At 44.9% G+C, this 18992-nt stretch overlaps 1 protein-coding gene across 1 annotated transcript in view; it reads left to right on the forward strand.

Annotated features, from left to right (window-relative positions):
• The window catches only part of LOC123999725 (integrin alpha-1-like), a 92075-nt gene that overhangs the window by 40330 nt on the left and 32753 nt on the right, over window positions 1-18992 (forward strand). The window contains exons 4-6 of the mRNA XM_046305751.1: window positions 1290-1378; window positions 7772-7886; window positions 12529-12656. Of these exons, the coding sequence (XP_046161707.1) occupies window positions 1290-1378; window positions 7772-7886; window positions 12529-12656 (332 nt within the window). The remainder of the gene's footprint in view (window positions 1-1289; window positions 1379-7771; window positions 7887-12528; window positions 12657-18992) is intronic.

The following is an 18992-nucleotide window of genomic DNA, read 5'->3' on the forward strand; positions in this document are numbered from 1 at the left end:
TAGCCTCTAATATTGTATGGTGTGCTGGTCTGGTCTGGGACTCCCTGCCTCCCTGGCAGTGTGCTGGACAGGACATGAAGCACAGCAGAACGACAGCAGAACAGGAAGACACTACATAAACAGGATTTTAATGTCTCATCTCATCCACTCACAACTGTATTATCATTAACTAACCAGATAACCAATATGACTCCATTCCACTGCTTCATGCTTCAGCTTCTGGCCTTCTAATGACGCTGACTCAATACTGAACAAGGTTGGGGTCAATTCCATTTCAGTAAAGTAAATTAAGGAAGGAAACTTCATTGACCATTGACTGAAATTAAATGGATTTGACCCCAACCCTGATACTGACTCACTTCCAGCAGGCAAGATTTATTATTTATTTTATTGAACATTTAGTTAACTAGGAAAGTCACTTAATTAAGAACAAATTCTTATTTTACAATGACAGACTACGCCTGTCAAACCCTCACCTAACCCGGACGACGCTGGGCCAATTGTGCACCGCCCCATGGGTTGACCTTAGTTAGGATTACTAAATCAATTTAATGGAATTTAATCAATTACATTTGGGATACATAATATAATTTATTATATATTTAACATGAACATTATCTGTTGTTTTGGTATCTGTAGAAAATGCATTGTTTATGTATAACCTGCTAAAGGTTGTAAGAGATATAAGGGTATCTGTCCTCCACATGACAATCTGGTCATATACAGTGTCAGTCTTACAATGGCTGTATTGTCCTATAGCTTGATGGCTTCTTTGTTCTGCAGCCACTGGATGTGATGTGAATATGAGAATACCTACAGGGAGAAAGTACATAATGAGAGGTAGCCTACATGATTACTGATGAGATGACTTTAAAAAACGCTGCTAGACAGAGATCACATGTAATTATACATAGAGGATATACCATTTAGCAGACACGTTCACCCTAACAGACTTACAACAGTGAGAGCATGCATACATTTGAGTATTTGTGACCCCAGCTGGAATCAAAACTCACAACCCTGGCATAGCTAGAGTCATGCTCTTACCAGACTACAGTATTTATGCTGGAAAACAAAATATGAAGACGGTAGAGTTAGATCATAGCTCAAGTAATGAACGATCCTATAAATAACTACATGTCAATAGTGCACATTGTTAAAAGTGAAGTCCGGAGGGGTTCAAGAGGGGCTTGAGGGGTGGTCTGTCTCTCTTTCTATGGGAAAATTCTACAGGAATTTGAGCAGCTGTTTATTCTTTCTTTCACTGAGTTTATTCCATATTTTCCCAGAAAACACAACAATTCCTAATTTACACGAAGTCAAGGAAAACATGACCATGGGAACGACGTTGGTTACCAACCCTCAAGGAGGCTTTCTGGTAAGAGGACACGTGACAATGTAGATGGCAGCCCTGGACTGCAAGAGCCAGTGGACTGTACAATTGTTACTGTATGTAGAGATGACATATACAGGTAAAGTCTGAGGTTTACATACACATTAGCCAAAAATATTTAAACTCAGTTTTTCACAATTCCTGACATTTAATCCTTGTAAAACATACCCTGTCTTAGGTCATTTAGGATCACCACATTATTTTAAGAACGCAAAATGTCAGAATAATAGTAGAGAGAATGATATATTTCAACTTTTATTTCACATTAGTATTTAGTATTAGTATTTGGTAGCATTGCCTTTAAATTGATTAACTTGGGTCAAACGTTTCGGGTAGCCTTCCACAAGCCGTCCACAATAAGTTGGGTGAATTTTGGCCCATTCCTCCTGACAGAGCTGGTGTAACTGAGTCAGGTTTGTAGGCCTCCTTGCTTGCACACACTTTTTCAGTTCTACCCACACATTTTCTATAGGATTGAGGTCAGGGCGTTGTGATGGCCACTCCAAGGCCTTGACTTTGTTGTCCTTAAGCCATTTTGCCACAACTTTGGGTGTATGCTTGACGTCAGTGTCCATTTGCGACCAAGCTTTAAGTTCTGATGTCTTGGGATGTTGCTTCAATATATCCACATAATTTTCCTTCCTCAGGATGCCATCTATTTTGTGAAGTGCACCAGTCCCTCCTGCAGCAAAGCACCCCCACAACGTGATGCTACCATCCCGTGCTTCACGGATGGATGGTGTTCTTCGGCTTGCAAGCCTCCCCCCTTTTCCTCCAAACATAACGATGGTCATTATGGCCAAACAGTTCTATTTTTGTTTCGTCAGACTAGATGACATTTCTCCAAAAGAATGATCTTTGTCCCCATGTGCAGTTGCAAACCGTAGTCTGGCTTTTAATGGCGATTTTGGAGCAGTAGCTTCTTCCTTGCTGAGTGGCCTTTCAGGTTATGTTGATGTAGGACTCGTTTGACTGTGGATATAGATACTTTTGTACCCAGACCACAAGGTCCTTTGCTGTTGTTCTGGGATTGATTTGCACTTTTACGTTCATCTCTATCAGACAGAACGCGTCTCCTTCCTGAGCGGTATGACGACTGCGCGGTCCCATAGTGTTTATGCTTGTGTACTATTGTTTGTATAGATGAACGTGATATCTTCAGGCGTTTGGAAATTGCTCCCAAGGATGAACCAGACTTGTGGAGGTCTCCATTTTTTCTGAGGTCTTTAATTTCCCCATGATGTCAAGCAAAGAGGCACTGAGTTTGAAGGTAGACCTTGAAATACATCCACAGGTACACCTCCTATTGACTCAAATGATGTCACTTGGCCTGGAATTTTCCAAGCTGTTTAAAGGCACAGTCAACGTAGTGTATGTAAACTTCTGACCCACTTGAATTGCGATACAGTGAATTATAAGTGAAATAATCTGTCTGTAAACTATTGTTGTAAAAATTACTTGTGTCATGCACAAAGTAGATGTCCTAACCGACTTGCCAAAACTATAGTTTTTTAACGAGAAATTTGTGGAGTGGTTGAAAAACGAGTTTTAATGACTCCAACCTAAGTGTATGTAAACTTCCGACTTCAACTGTATATCACACACACTGTACGGTTGTTACTGTATGTAGAGCTGACATATATATCACACACACTGTACGGTTGTTACTGTATGTAGAGCTGACATATATATCACACACAATGTACGGTTGTTAAACAAAACAGATTCATCAATACTGGTTTACATTTACATTTACATTTAAGTCATTTAGCAGATGCTCTTATCCAGAGCGACTTACAAATTGGTGCATTCACCTTATGACATCCAGTGGAACAGTCACTTTACAATAGTGCATCTAAATCTTAAGGGGGGGTGAGAGGGATTACTTATCCTATCCTAGGTATTCCTTAAAGAGGTGGGGTTTCAGGTGTCTCCGGAAGGTGGTGATTGACTCCGCTGTCCTGGCGTCGTGAGGGAGTTTGTTCCACCATTGGGGGGCCAGGGCAGCGAACAGTTTTGACTGGGCTGAGCGGGAGCTGTACTTCCTCAGTGGTAGGGAGGCGAGCAGGCCAGAGGTGGATGAACGCAGTGCCCTTGTTTGGGTGTAGGGCCTGATCAGAGCCTGGAGGTACTGAGGTGCCGTTCCCCTCACAGCTCCGTAGGCAAGCACCATGGTCTTGTAGCGGATGCGAGCTTCAACTGGAAGCCAGTGGAGAGAACGGAGGAGCGGGGTGACGTGAGAGAACTTGGGAAGGTTGAACACCAGACGGGCTGCGGCGTTCTGGATGAGTTGAAGGGGTTTAATGGCACAGGCAGGGAGCCCAGCCAACAGCGAGTTGCAGTAATCCAGACGGGAGATGACAAGTGCCTGGATTAGGACCTGCGCCGCTTCCTGTGTGAGGCAGGGTCGTACTCTGCGGATGTTGTAGAGCATGAACCTACAGGAACGGGCCACCGCCTTGATGTTGGTTGAGAACGACAGGGTGTTGTCCAGGATCACGCCAAGGTTCTTGGCGCTCTGGGAGGAGGACACAATGGAGTTGTCAACCGTGATGGCGAGATCATGGAACGGGCAGTCCTTCCCCGGGAGGAAGAGCAGCTCCGTCTTGCCGAGGTTCAGCTTGAGGTGGTGATCCGTCATCCACACTAATATGTCTGCCAGACATGCAGAGATGCGATTCGCCACCTGGTCATCAGAAGGGGGAAAGGAGAAGATTAATTGTGTGTCGTCTGCATAGCAATGATAAGAGAGACCATGTGAGGTTATGACAGAGCCAAGTGACTTGGTGTATAGCGAGAATAGGAGAGGGCCAAGAACAGAGCCCTGGGGGACACCAGTGGTAAGAGCGCGTGGTGAGGAGACAGATTCTCGCCACGCCACCTGGTAGGAGCGACCTGTCAGGTAGGACGCAATCCAAGCGTGGGCCGCGCCGGAGATGCCCAACTCGGAGAGGGTGGAGAGGAGGATCTGATGGTTCACAGTATCGAAGGCAGCCGATAGATCTAGAAGGATGAGAGCAGAGGAGAGAGAGTTAGCTTTAGCAGTACGGAGCGCCTCCGTGATACAGAGGAGAGCAGTCTCAGTTGAATGACTAGTCTTGAAACCTGACTGATTTGGATCAAGAAGGTAATTCAGAGAGAGATAGCGGGAGAGCTGGCCAAGGACGGCACGTTCAAGAGTTTTGGAGAGAAAAGAAAGAAGGGATACTGGTCTGTAATTGTTGACATCGGAGGGATCGAGTGTAGGTTTTTTCAGAAGGGGTGCAACTCTCGCTCTCTTGAAGACGGAAGGGACGTAGCCAGCGGTCAGGGATGAGTTGATGAGCGAGGTGAGGTAAGGGAGAAGGTCTCCGGAAATGGTCTGGAGAAGAGAGGAGGGGATAGGGTCAAGCGGGCAGGTTGTTGGGCGGCCGGCCGTCACAAGACGCGAGATTTCATCTGGAGAGAGAGGGGAGAAAGAGGTCAGAGCACAGGGTAGGGCAGTGTGAGCAGAACCAGCGGTGTCGTTTGACTTAGCAAACGAGGATCGGATGTCGTCGACCTTCTTTTCAAAATGGTTGACGAAGTCATCTGCAGAGAGGGAGGAGGGGGGGGGGGAGGAGGATTCAGGAGGGAGGAGAAGGTGGCAAAGAGCTTCCTAGGGTTAGAGGCAGATGCTTGGAATTTAGCGTGGTAGAAAGTGGCCTTAGCAGCAGAGACAGAGGAGGAAAATGTAGAGAGGAGGGAGTGAAAGGATGCCAGGTCCGCAGGGAGGCGAGTTTTCCTCCATTTCCGCTCGGCTGCCCGGAGCCCTGTTCTGTGAGCTCGCAATGAGTCATCGAGCCACGGAGCGGGAGGGGAGGACCGAGCCGGCCTGGAGGATAGGGGACATAGAGAGTCAAGGGATGCAGAGAGGGAGGAGAGGAGGGTTGAGGAGGCAGAATCAGGAGATAGGTGGGAGAAGGTTTGAGCGGAGGGAAGAGATGATAGGATGGAAGAGGAGAGAGTAGCGGGGGAGAGAGAGCGAAGGTTGGGACGGCGCGATACCATCCGAGTAGGGGCAGTGTGGGAGGTGTTGGATGAGAGCGAGAGGGAAAAGGATACAAGGTAGTGGTCGGAGACTTGGAGGGGAGTTGCAATGAGGTTAGTGGAAGAACAGCATCTAGTAAAGATGAGGTCGAGCGTATTGCCTGCCTTGTGAGTAGGGGGAAGGTGAGAGGGTGAGGTCAAAAGAGGAGAGGAGTGGAAAGAAGGAGGCAGAGAGGAAAGAGTCAAAGGTAGACGTGGGGAGGTTAAAGTCGCCCAGAACTGTGAGAGGTGAGCCGTCCTCAGGAAAGGAGCTTATCAAGGCATCAAGCTCATTGATGAACTCTCCGAGGGAACCTGGAGGGCGATAAATGATAAGGATGTTAAGCTTGAAAGGGCTAGTAACTGTGACAGCATGGAATTCAAAGGAGGCGATAGACAGATGGGTAAGGGGAGAAAGAGAGAATGACCACTTGGGAGAGATGAGGATCCCGGTGCCACCACCCCGCTGACCAGAAGCTCTCGGGGTGTGCGAGAACACGTGGGCGGACGAAGAGAGAGCAGTAGGAGTAGCAGTGTTGTCTGTGGTGATCCATGTTTCCGTCAGTGCCAAGAAGTCGAGGGACTGGAGGGAGGCATAGGCTGAGATGAACTCTGCCTTGTTGACCGCAGATTGGCAGTTCCAGAGGCTACCGGAGACCTGGAACTCCACGTGGGTCGTGCGCGCTGGGACCACCAGAGTAGGGTGGCCGCGGCCACGCGGTGTGGAGCGTTTGTATGGTCTGTGCAGAGAGGAGAGAACAGGGATAAACAGACACATAGTTGACAGGCTACAGAAGAGGCTACGCTAATGCAAAGGAGATTGGAATGACAAGTGGACTACACGTCTCGAATGTTCAGAAAGTTAAGCTACGTAGCAAGAATCTTATTGACTAAAATTATTAAAATGATACAGTACTGCTGAAGTAGGCCAGCTGGCAGTGGGTGCGTTGTTGACACTACACTAATCAAGTCGTTCCGTTGAGTGTAATAGTTTCTGCAGTGTTGCTATTCGGGGGCTAGCTGGCTAGCTAGCAGTGTTGTTTACGTTACCTTGCGTTAAAAGAACGACAATAGCTGGCTAGCTAACCTAGAAAATTGCTCTAGACTACACAATTATCTTTGATACAAAGACGGCTATGTAGCTAGCTACGATCAAACAAATCAAACCGTTGTACTGTAATGAAATGAAGTGAAAATGTGATACTACCTGTGAATGCGACCGGGTTGTTGAGTCTATTCAGAAGACGTTGGCTAGCTGTTGGCTAGCTAGCAGAGTCTCCTACGTTAAGGACGACAAATAGCTGGCTAGCTAACCTCGGTAAATTAAGATAATCACTCTAAGACTACACACTCTAAACCTAAACAACACAATTATCTTGGATACGATGATACGAAGACAGCAAAGACAGCTATGTAGCTAGCTAACACTACACTAATCAAGTCGTTCAGTTGAGTGTAATAGTTTCTCCAGTGCAGCTAATCAGTGGACGTTAGCTAGCTGGCTAGTGAAGACTACGTTAGGACGGCGAAATACGATAATTACGCAATTATCTTTGATACAAAGACGGCTATGTAGCTAGCTGAGAAGAAATTGCTAAGATTAGACAAATCAAACCGTTGTGCTATAATGAAATATAATTAAAAAGTTATACTACCCGCGGGAGCGAAGTGCAGATGCGACCACTCGCTCCAACCGGACCACTCGTCGTTTGAGTTGTAAACTCCTACATCCCTCATATGGGGAGTAAATTGTAGGAAGGACTTGGGGAGTAAATTGTAGGAAAACACTAAGGACATAATCTGGAAGAGTTATAGTATTTAAAGTAATTCCATTTTCCAAATATTGTTTGCAATTGCAGACCCCCATCTCTCTCTCTCTCTCTCTCTCTCTCTCTCTCTCTCTCTCTCTCTCTCTCTCTCTCTCTCTCTCTCTCTCTCTCTCTCTCTCTCTCTCTCTCTCTCTCTCTCTCTCTCTCTCTCTCTCTCTCTCTCTCTCTCAATGAATGGGTCTGAGTATTTATAATAATGACATTATAAGAGATTAATTACAAGGCCCGGGTCTGACCAGAACTTTCCTCTCTGCCTTTTTACTGGGCTTATACCTCACTGCTCATATAAGGACTGTTGAATAGAGAGTCTTCTTAACCAATCAGATCATGTACTTCAGAGAGACAGTTACTTTGAGTCCAAATTAAACACCTTAACCCGGTGTGTGTGTTTGTGTGCATTTCCTATTGGGCTAAGAGTTAAGGTTTTGCCTGTGGCAAACCCTGTTTCAGATCCAGCCGTGACAAGTGTGTGTGTGCGCACGTGTGTGCTCTTGTCTTCCAGGCCTGTGGTCCACAGTATGGCTACATGTGTGGTCAGCAGACATACATCTCTGGGGTCTGTACCAATGTCAGCTCAACCTTCCAGGTGCTCAACTCCATCGCCCCGGCTGTGCAAGGTACAAGTTCACCCTACCTCTAGCTAGATGACAGTACCCCTCACACTCCTCCCTTTACACACAGAAACAACTACACTGTTAAGTTTAGGCATTCATTCCAATTGGTTAAGTTAATGGTTAAGGTTTGGGATTGGGTTAGGGTTATTAAACACATGACCCTCAGAGCTGGAGTTCGCGGCTTACACCCATCCGCCATCCTGATCCGCAGCACCCTAGCAAAACCCAAGCCTACTTGATGGTAATTGCATCGCGCTCAACGCTGCCCCTAGTGGCGGGTTTTGAAGGCATCTCCCAATGTCCTTAGTACGTCTAATTTCGAAGTCAATCTTGAGCAACCTTGCTGCTACACCCCCTATTCCTCTCAAAATCCTCTCAACGTCCCTCCACCCCAAGGCACAGAACACAGAACACATTTTAATATTGTTGGTTTTACCAACCCTGGTTGCGCAATCGATATGCTGCTACAATTTAGGGAGTCTTGTTTTCAGATTAGCCTTGTTAAAATCCCCAGCTACAATGAATGCAGCCTCAGGATATGTGGTTTCCAGTTTGCAAAGAGTCAAATAAAGTTCAGGGCCATCGATGTGTCTGCTTGGGGGGGAATATATACGGCTGTGATTATAATCGAAGAGAATTCCCTTGGTAGATAATGCGGTCGACATTTGATTGTGAGGAATTCTATGTCAGGCCACCGTACAGGAGGCCTTTTTCCTTTTGGTAGGCCGTCATTGTAAATAAGAATGAGTTTTTAACTGACTTGTCTAGTTAAATAAAGGTTCAATAAAAAATTATAAATAAAACACAGACCAGAGAAACACTATCCCTCAAACCTCTACTCACCATCTCTCTCCACCCCACCCCAACACTCTCCATTCCTCCATTCCCATACCTCAGAGCCACGTGGCCAGAGAGAGACATCACTTGTGTACATAAGAACATTCCGCTTAGCGTAAACTACTGTCCAGTCTCTCAACTCCCCCATGCATGCCCAAGTTAGGACCGAGTTTAGTGAGTTGTCATCTCTGTCTTCTCTCCACACTGAGGGATCAGTGAGTGAAGGTAAACAGAACAGTGAACTCCACAGTGAACTCCACAGTGAACTCCACAGTGAACTCCACAGCTCCTCACCACTCTGTAGTTTTAGGCACAGTAATGGACATGAATTCTAAGTGGGTTCTAATGTAGCCTGTGAATGTGTTTCAATATCCATACCAGCATACCACTTAAAAGGCATGTCCATTACATTACTTTTAAAATATAAGTAAAACATATTTGTACAGGTCTTAGAGGGACTAGATGGGAGAGCTGTGTTGTAGCATTCTCCCTCTCTTCACCTCACTCCTCCTCTCTCCTCCTCTCTCCACCTCACTCCTCCTCTCTCCACCACTCTCCACCTATCTCCTCTCTCCACCTATCTCCTCTCTCCACCTCTCTCTACCTCTCTCCACCTCTCTCCTCTCTCCACCTCTCCTCCTCTCTCCACCTCAATCCTCCTCTCTCCACCACTCTCCACCTATCTCCTCTCTCCACCTATCTCCTCTCTCCACCTCTCTCTACCTCTCTCCACCTCTCTCCTCTCTCCACCTCAATCCTCCTCTCTCCACCTCTCTTCACCTCTCTACCTCACTCCTCCTCTCCACCTCTCTCCACCTCACTCCTCCTCTCTCCACCTCTCTCCTTCTCTCTCCACCTCTCTCCACCTCTCTCTACCTCACTCCTCCTCTCTCCACCACTCTCCACCTATCTCCTCTCTCCACCTATCTCCTCTCTCCACCTCTCTCTACCTCTCTCCACCTCTCTCCTCTCTCCACCTCTCCTCCCTCTCCACCTCAATCCTCCTCTCTCCACCTCAATCCTCCTCTCTCCACCTCTCCTCCTCTCTCCACCTCAATCCTCCTCTCTCCACCACTCTCCACCTATCTCCTCTCTCCACCTATCTCCTCTCTCCACCTCTCTCTACCTCTCTCCACCTCTCTCCTCTCTCCACCTCAATCCTCCTCTCTCCACCTCTCTTCACCTCTCTACCTCACTCCTCCTCTCCACCTCTCTCCACCTCACTCCTCCTCTCTCCACCTCTCTCCTTCTCTCTCCACCTCTCTCCACCTCTCTCTACCTCACTCCTCCTCTCTCCACCACTCTCCACCTATCTCCTCTCTCCACCTATCTCCTCTCTCCACCTCTCTCTACCTCTCTCCACCTCTCTCCTCTCTCCACCTCTCCTCCTCTCTCCACCTCAATCCTCCTCTCTCCACCTCAATCCTCCTCTCTCCACCTTCTCTTCACCTCTCTCTACCTCACTCCTCCTCTCCACCTCTCTCCACCTCACTCCTCCTCTCTCCACCTCTCTCCTCCTCTCTCGTCCTCTCTCCACCTCTCTCTACCTCTCTCCACCTCTCTTCACAGCCCAAGCCAACTATTTAATGCATTTATTGTCAAAACTGTTGTCAACTATAGTTTAAACAATAATGTACAAAACACACATGTAATGTTCTTTAAAAACTTCTTATGGCTGCTGTCCCTGTACAGGGATCAACATCAGCGGAAATGTCAGAGTGACAACTAATAGTACTCGATACAACTCAAACTTTCATTAAAACACACATGCAGGGTACTCAATTAAAGCTACACTCGTTGTGAATCTAGCCAACATGTCAGATTTTTAACCTGTTGATCCTACCCCCTACTTTTTCGAACATTCTGTTAAAAATCGCGCAGCATTTCAGCGCCCTGCTACTCATGCCAGGAATATAGTATATGCATATGATTAGTATGTGTGGATAGAAAATATTCAGACGTTTCTAAAACTGGTTAGATCACGGCTGTGACTATAACAGAACGTGCGTTTCATCGAAAAGCGCAGGAAAATCTGATCACTGAAAATTTGAAAATATATTAATGCGCCACTTGCATGTATTGTTGAATGGAAACCCCATTACCTGGAGCCGAGATTGCAATTCCTACAGCTTCCACACGATGTCACCAGTCTTGTCATTTGCCTGGGCTTTGTTTCTTGGTCAAACGAACAAGAGACAGCCCATTCCTTCCGGTCTCCGACAGGATGTTTTGGTTGAGATACATCCGGACATGGTTTCAAGACGTGAAGCTATTGAATATACATCGCCCCGTGATCAATTTGATAGATTATTAACGTTTACTAATACCTAAAGATGCATTACAAAAGTATTTCGAAGTGTTTTGTGAAAGTTTATCGTCTCAACTTTTTTCATTGAAAAAAATGACGTTGCGTTATAAAACACTGTTTTTTCTGTCTTCATAGATCGATATCTAGGCTATATATGGACCGATTTAATCGAAAAAAAGACCCAATAGTGATGTTTATGGGACATCTAGGAGTGCCAACAAAGAAGATCGTCAAAGGTAATGAATGTTTTATATTTTATTTCTGCGTTTTGTGTAGCGCCGACTATGCTAATTATTTTGTTTACGTCCCCTGCGGGTCTTTTGGGGTGTTGCATGCTATCAGATAATAGCTTCTCATGCTTTCGCCAAAAAGCATTTTAAAAATCTGACTTGTTGGCTGGATTCACAACAGGTGTAGCTTTAATTCAGTACCCTGCATGTGTGTTTTAATGAACGTTTGAGTTTTAACGAGTGCTATTAGCATTTAGCGTAGTGCATTTGCATTTCCAGATGTCTAGATGGGACGCCTGCGTGTCGGGTGGACGTAAGAGGTTAAAATGCTTTTCGGCGAAAGCATGAGAAGCTATTATCTGATAGCATGCAACCCCCGAAATACCCAAAGGGGACGTAAATAAAATAATTAGCGTAGCCGGCGCTAAACAAAACGCAGAAATAAAATATAAAACATTCATTACCTTTGACGAGCTTCTTTGTTGGCACTCCTATATGTCCCATAAACATCACAATTGGGTCTTTTTTTAATTAAATCCGTCCATGTATACCCAAAATGTCCATTTATGAAGCCTGTCTGATCCAGGAAAAAACTGCTTTACAAAACGCAACGTCATTTTTTTAAATTAAAAAAGTTGCCTATAAACTTTGACAAAACACTTCAAACTACTTTTGTAATCCAACTTTAGGTATTAGTAAATGTTAATAATCGATCAAATTGATCACGGGCGATCTGTATTCAATAGCAGCAAGTCTTGAAATCATGGTCCATATTCTCCCTTTCATAACTTCCTCCGGTGTACTCGACGACAGGAAGTGCCTATTTCTCATTTCACCAAGGATTAACTTCAACCCAATTGCCAATACTGGCGACATCGTGTGGAAGCTGTAGGAACTGTAAACTGGACCCTATCTATTTTCCCTTGCCATAGACAATACAGAGACTGGCAGAGGGATATTTTTTGGGGTTTTTTTGTGAACAGTTTTCCTTGGGATTTTGCCTCCTACACACGTTCTGTTATAGTCGCAGACATGATTTAACCAGTTTTATAACCTGCAGAGTGTTTTCTATCCACACATATTAATCATATGCATATACTATATTCCTGGCATGAGTAGCAGGACGTTGAAATTTCGCGCAATTTTTAACAAAAGCTGCAAAAAAAAGCTGCAAAAATTTGCAACCTCTTTAAGAGGACTTCTACATTGTATGTGATATGTGATACTGTATATTGGTTGTGTTACACCAATAATAACTGCCCCATTACAGAGTGTGCCAAAGAGCTTGACATTGTCATGGTTCTTGACGGCTCCAACAGTATCTGGCCCTGGACCAGCATCATTGATTTCCTGGTCAAGTTTCTGAAGAATATCGAAATTGGAGCTAAACTGTCCCAGGTGATTTCTCCTTTCAGTACACTAGAACACATGGGTAACACCTTAGATGAAGGTCCACGTTGACACTGTAGGAGAACCATTTATGATTCCAGACAGGTAGAACATCTTCATCAAAGAACCCTGTAAGAACCCAGTATCAACTACTCTGGCCCATGAATGAGAGAGGGATAGAAGGCTAGGATCGGGGAATAGAGTAAAGAATAGAGGAATAGGAGGTTGGGTTAGGGGGTAGAATAGAGAATAGAGGGATAGAAGGTTGGGATAGAGTGTAGAATAGAGAATAGAGGGATAGAAGGTTAGGATAGAGGATAGAATAGAGAATAGAGGGATAGAAGGTTTGGTTAGAGGATATAATAGAGAATAGAGGAATAGAAGGTTGGGATAGAGGGTAGAATAGAGAATAGAGGGATAGAAGGTTAGGATAGAGGATAGAATAGAGAATAGATGGATATAAGGTTTGGTTAGAGGATATAATAGAGAATAGAGGAATAGAAGGTTGGGATAGAGGGTAGAATAGAGAATAGATTAATAGAAGGTTGGGATAGAGGATAGAATAGAGAATAGAGGAATAGAAGGTTGGGATAGAGGATTGAATAGAGAAAATAGGAATAGAAGGTTTGGTTAGAGGATAGAATAGAAAATAGATTAATAGAAGGTTGGGATAGAGGATAGAATGGAGAACAGAGGGATAGAAGGTTGGGATAGAGGATAGAATGGAGAATAGAGGACAGAAATAGAGAAGATATAAAGAAACAACCAGCTCATTAACCTCATAAACTGGGTCATCACATTCTACTGATAAACTGGGTCATCACATTCTACTGATAAACTGGGTTGTCACATTCCACTGATAAACTGGGTCGTCACATTCCACTGATAAACTGGGTCGTCACATTCCACTGATGAACTGGGTCATCACGTTCTACTGATAAACTGGGTCGTCACGTTCTACTGATAAACTGGGTCGTCACATTCTGCTGATAAACTGGGTCGTCACATTCTGCTGATAAACTGGGTCGTCACATTCTGCTGATAAACTGGGTCGTCATATTCTACTGATAAACTGGGTCGTCACATTCTGCTGATAAACTGGGTCGTCACGTTCTGCTGATAAACTGGGTCGTCACGTTCTACTGATAAACTGGGTCGTCACATTCTACTGATAAACTGGGTCGTCACATTCTGCTGATAAACTGGGTCGTCACATTCTGCTGATAAACTGGGTCGTCATATTCTACTGATAAACTGGGTCGTCACATTCTGCTGATAAACTGGGTCGTCACGTTCTGCTGATAAACTGGGTCGTCACGTTCTACTGATAAACTGGGTCGTCACATTCTGCTGATAAACTGGGTCGTCACATTCTGCTGATAAACTGGGTCGTCATATTCTACTGATAAACTGGGTCATCACATTCTACTGATAAACTGGGTCATCACATTCTACTGATAAACTGGGTCGTCATATTCTACTGATAAACTCGGTCGTCATATTCTACTGATAAACTGGGTCGTCATATTCTACTGATAAACTGGGTCGTCACATTCTACTGATAAACTGGGTCGTCACATTCTACTGATAAACTGGGTCATCACATTCTACTGATAAACTGGGTCGTCACGTTCTACTGATAAACTGGGTCGTCACATTCCACTGATAAACTGGGTCGTCACATTATGCTGATAAACTGGGTCGTCATATTCTACTGATAAACTGGGTCATCACATTCTACTGATAAACTGGGTCGTCACAATCTGCTGATAAACTGGGTCGTCATATTCTACTGATAAACTGGGTCGTCACAATCTGCTGATAAACTGGGTCGTCATATTCTACTGATAAACTGGGTCATCACATTCTACTGATAAACTGGGTCGTCACAATCTGCTGATAAACTGGGTCGTCATATTCTACTGATAAACTGGGTCGTCACATTCTACTGATAAACTGGGTCGTCATATTCTACTGATGAACTGGGTCGTCACATTCTACTGATAAACTGGGTCGTCACATTCCACTGATAAACTGGGTCGTCACAATCTGCTGATAAACTGGGTCGTCACATTCCACTGATAAACTGGGTCGTCATATTCTACTGATAAACTGGGTCGTCACATTCTACTGATAAACTGGGTCGTCACGTTCTACTGATAAACTGGGTCGTCACGTTCTGCTGATAAACTGGGTCGTCACGTTCTACTGATGCAATTCACTATCTTCTCATTATTTAACAGCGTAGTATGTCACCGTCTTGCTTTTGAGTTCTATGATTATTAAACTATTCATTACAGTCATTGTTCATTAGTCTCACAATAACCACTGTTAAATCATCATCCATACTGTTAATAGTTTAATGTCCAAGGGCATTATGTCGAGATTCCTCTTCAGAATACCCCAGACTCTGGAGAGGAGCTGGTTCACAGTGGTTTAGTTTAATGGTGAAATAACCATTTTCCTCTGTGCGGCGCTGGAAAATATTGTCCTATGAAGTTCTCCCTTTGTAGATCACATATTCCATAGCCGGATAAGTATCCTCCCTGCTTTAAAAAGAGAATGACATCACATTAGAATCACCAGACCAAACCACATATCCTCCCTTACCAGACTGTCTCGGAGCATTGGAGTGTGTCACAGGAAGGGACAGTTAGAAAAGAGGGATTTGGAGAGAGTGAGATGTGGGTAAAGGAGGTTGAATTAGAGAGAGTGAGATGAGGGTAAAGGAGGTTGAAGGGAAGAGAGTGAGATGAGGGTAAAGGAGGTTGAAGGGAAGAGAGTGAGATGAGGGTAAATGAGGTTGAAGAGAAGAGAGTGAGATGAGGGTAAAGGAGGTTGAACGGAAGAGAGTGAGATGTGGGTAAAGGAGGTTGAAGGGAAGAGAGTGAGATGAGGGTAAAGAAGGTTGAATTAGAGAGAGTGAGATGAGGGTAAAGGAGGTTGAAGGGAAGAGAGTGAGATGAGGGTAAAGGAGGTTGAAGGGAAGAGAGTGAGATGAGGGTAAATGAGGTTGAAGAGAAGAGAGTGAGATGAGGGTAAAGGAGGTTGAACGGAAGAGAGTGTGATGTGGGTAAAGGAGGTTGAAGGGAAGAGAGTGAGATGAGGGTAAAGGGGGATGAAGGGAAGAGAGTGAGATGTGGGTAAAGGAGGTTGAAGGGAAGAGAGTGAGATGAGGGTAAAGGAGGTTGAAGGGAAGAGAGTGAGATGAGGGTAAAGGAGGTTGAAGGGAAGAGAGTGAGATGAGGGTAAAGGAGTATGAAGGGAAGAGAGTGAGATGAGGGTAAAGGAGGTTGAATTAGAGAGAGTGAGATGAGGCTAAAGGAGGTTGAAGGGAAGAGAGTGAGATGAGGGTAAAGGAGGTTGAATTAGAGAGAGTGAGATGAGGCTAAAGGTGGTTGAAGGGAAGAGAGTGAGATGAGGGTAAAGGAGGTTAAAGGGAAGAGAGTGAGATGAGGGTGAAGGAGGTTGAAGGGAAGAGAGTGAGATGAGGGTAAAGGAGGTTGAATTAGAGAGAGTGAGATGAGGGTAAAGGGGATGAAGGGAAGAGAGTGAGATGAGGGTAAAGGAGGATGAAGGGAAGAGAGTGAGATGAGGGAAAAGGAGGATGAATTAGAGAGAGTGAGATGAGGGTAAATGAGGTTGAAGAGAAGAGAGTGAGATGAGGGTAAAGGAGGTTGAACGGAAGAGAGTGTGATGTGGGTAAAGGAGGTTGAAGGGAAGAGAGTGAGATGAGGGTAAAGGGGGATGAAGGGAAGAGAGTGAGATGTGGGTAAAGGAGGTTGAAGGGAAGAGAGTGAGATGAGGGTAAAGGAGGTTGAAGGGAAGAGAGTGAGATGAGGGTAAAGGAGGTTGAATTAGAGAGAGTGAGATGAGGCTAAAGGTGGTTGAAGGGAAGAGAGTGAGATGAGGGTAAAGGAGGTTAAAGGGAAGAGAGTGAGATGAGGGTGAAGGAGGTTGAAGGGAAGAGAGTGAGATGAGGGTAAAGGAGGTTGAATTAGAGAGAGTGAGATGAGGGTAAAGGGGGATGAAGGGAAGAGAGTGAGATGAGGGTAAAGGAGGATGAAGGGAAGAGAGTGAGATGAGGGAAAAGGAGGATGAATTAGAGAGAGTGAGATGAGGGTAAAAGGGGATGAAGGGAAGAGAGTGAGATGAGGGTAAAGGAGGAGAGAGTGGGATGAGGGTAAAGGAGGTTGAATTGGAAAGAGTGAGATGAGGTTGAAGGAGGATGAAGGGAAGAGAGTGAGATGAGGGTAAAGGAGGTTGAACGGAATAGAGTGAGACGTGGGTAAAGGAGGTTGAATTAGAGAGAGTGAGATGAGGGTAAAGGAGGATGAATTAGAGAGAGTGATATGAGGGTAAAGGAGGTTGAATTGGAAAGAGTGAGATGAGGTTGAAGAGAAGAGAGTGAGATGAGGGTAAAGGAGGATGAAGGGAAGAGAGTGAGATGAGGGTAAAGGAGGTTGAACGGAAGAGTTAGATGAGGGAAAAGGAGGTTGAATTAGAGAGTGAGATGAGGGTAAAGGAGGTTGAATTGAGTTAGATGAGGGAAAAGGAGGTTGAATTAGAGAGAGTTAGATGAGGGAAAAGGAGGTTGAAAGAGAGTTAGATGAGGGAAAAGGAGGTTGAATTAGAGAGAGTGAGATGAGGGTAAAGGAGGTTGAATTAGAGAAGTTAGATGAGGGAAAAGGAGGTTGAATTAGAGAGAGTGAGATGAGGGTAAAGGAGGTTGAACGGAAGAGTTAGATGAGGGAAAAGGAGGTTGAATTAGAGAGAGTGAGATGAGGCTAAAGGAGGTTGAATTGGAAAGAGTGAGATGAGGTTGAAGGAGGATGAAGGGAAGAGAGTGAGATGAGGGTAAAGGAGGTTGAATTGGAAAGAGTGAGATGAGGTTGAAGAGAAGAGAGTGAGATGAAGGTAAAGGAGGTTGAATTGGAAAGAGTGAGATGAGTTTGAAGAGAAGAGAGTGAGATGAGGGTAAAGGAGGTTGAATTGGAAAGAGTGAGATGAGGGTAAAGGAGGTTGAATTGGACAGAGTGAGATGAGGGTAAAGGAGGTTGAAGGGAAGAGAGTGAGATGAGGGTAAAGGAGGTTGAATTAGAGAGAGTGAGATGAGGCTAAAGGTGGTTGAAGGAAGAGAGTGAGATGAGGGTAAAGGAGGTTAAAGGGAAGAGAGTGAGATGATGAAGGAGGTTGAAGGGAAGAGAGTGAGATGAGGGTAAAGGAGGTTGAATTAGAGAGAGTGAGATGAGGGTAAAGGGGGATGAAGGGAAGAGAGTGAGATGAGGGTAAAGGAGGATGAAGGGAAGAGAGTGAGATGAGGGAAAAGGAGGATGAATTAGAGAGAGTGAGATGAGGGTAAAGGGGGATGAAGGGAAGAGAGTGAGATGAGGGTAAAGGAGGTTAAATTAGAGAGAGTGGGATGAGGGTAAAGGAGGTTGAATTGGAAAGAGTGAGATGAGGTTGAAGGAGGATGAAGGGAAGAGAGTGAGATGAGGGTAAAGGAGGTTGAACGGAATAGAGTGAGACGTGGGTAAAGGAGGTTGAATTAGAGAGAGTGAGATGAGGGTAAAGGAGGATGAATTAGAGAGAGTGATATGAGGGTAAAGGAGGTTGAATTGGAAAGAGTGAGATGAGGTTGAAGAGAAGAGAGTGAGATGAGGGTAAAGGAGGATGAAGGGAAGAGAGTGAGATGAGGGTAAAGGAGGTTGAACGGAAGAGTTAGATGAGGGAAAAGGAGGTTGAATTAGAGAGAGTGAGATGAGGGTAAAGGAGGTTGAATTAGAGAGAGTTAGATGAGGGAAAAGGAGGTTGAATTAGAGAGAGTTAGATGAGGGAAAAGGAGGTTGAATTGGAGAGAGTTAGATGAGGGAAAAGGAGGTTGAATTAGAGAGAGTGAGATGAGGGTAAAGGAGGTTGAATTAGAGAGAGTTAGATGAGGGAAAAGGAGGTTGAATTAGAGAGAGTGAGATGAGGGTAAAGGAGGTTGAACGGAAGAGTTAGATGAGGGAAAAGGAGGTTGAATTAGAGAGAGTGAGATGAGGCTAAAGGAGGTTGAATTGGAAAGAGTGAGATGAGGTTGAAGGAGGATGAAGGGAAGAGAGTGAGATGAGGGTAAAGGAGGTTGAATTGGAAAGAGTGAGATGAGGTTGAAGAGAAGAGAGTGAGATGAAGGTAAAGGAGGTTGAATTGGAAAGAGTGAGATGAGTTTGAAGAGAAGAGAGTGAGATGAGGGTAAAGGAGGTTGAATTGGAAAGAGTGAGATGAGGGTAAAGGAGGTTGAATTGGACAGAGTGAGATGAGGGTAAAGGAGGTTGAAGGGAAGAGAGTGAGATGAGGGTAAAG

This window comes from Oncorhynchus gorbuscha, linkage group LG16 (assembly GCF_021184085.1).
Source record: "Oncorhynchus gorbuscha isolate QuinsamMale2020 ecotype Even-year linkage group LG16, OgorEven_v1.0, whole genome shotgun sequence".
Lineage (NCBI taxonomy): Eukaryota > Metazoa > Chordata > Actinopteri > Salmoniformes > Salmonidae > Oncorhynchus > Oncorhynchus gorbuscha.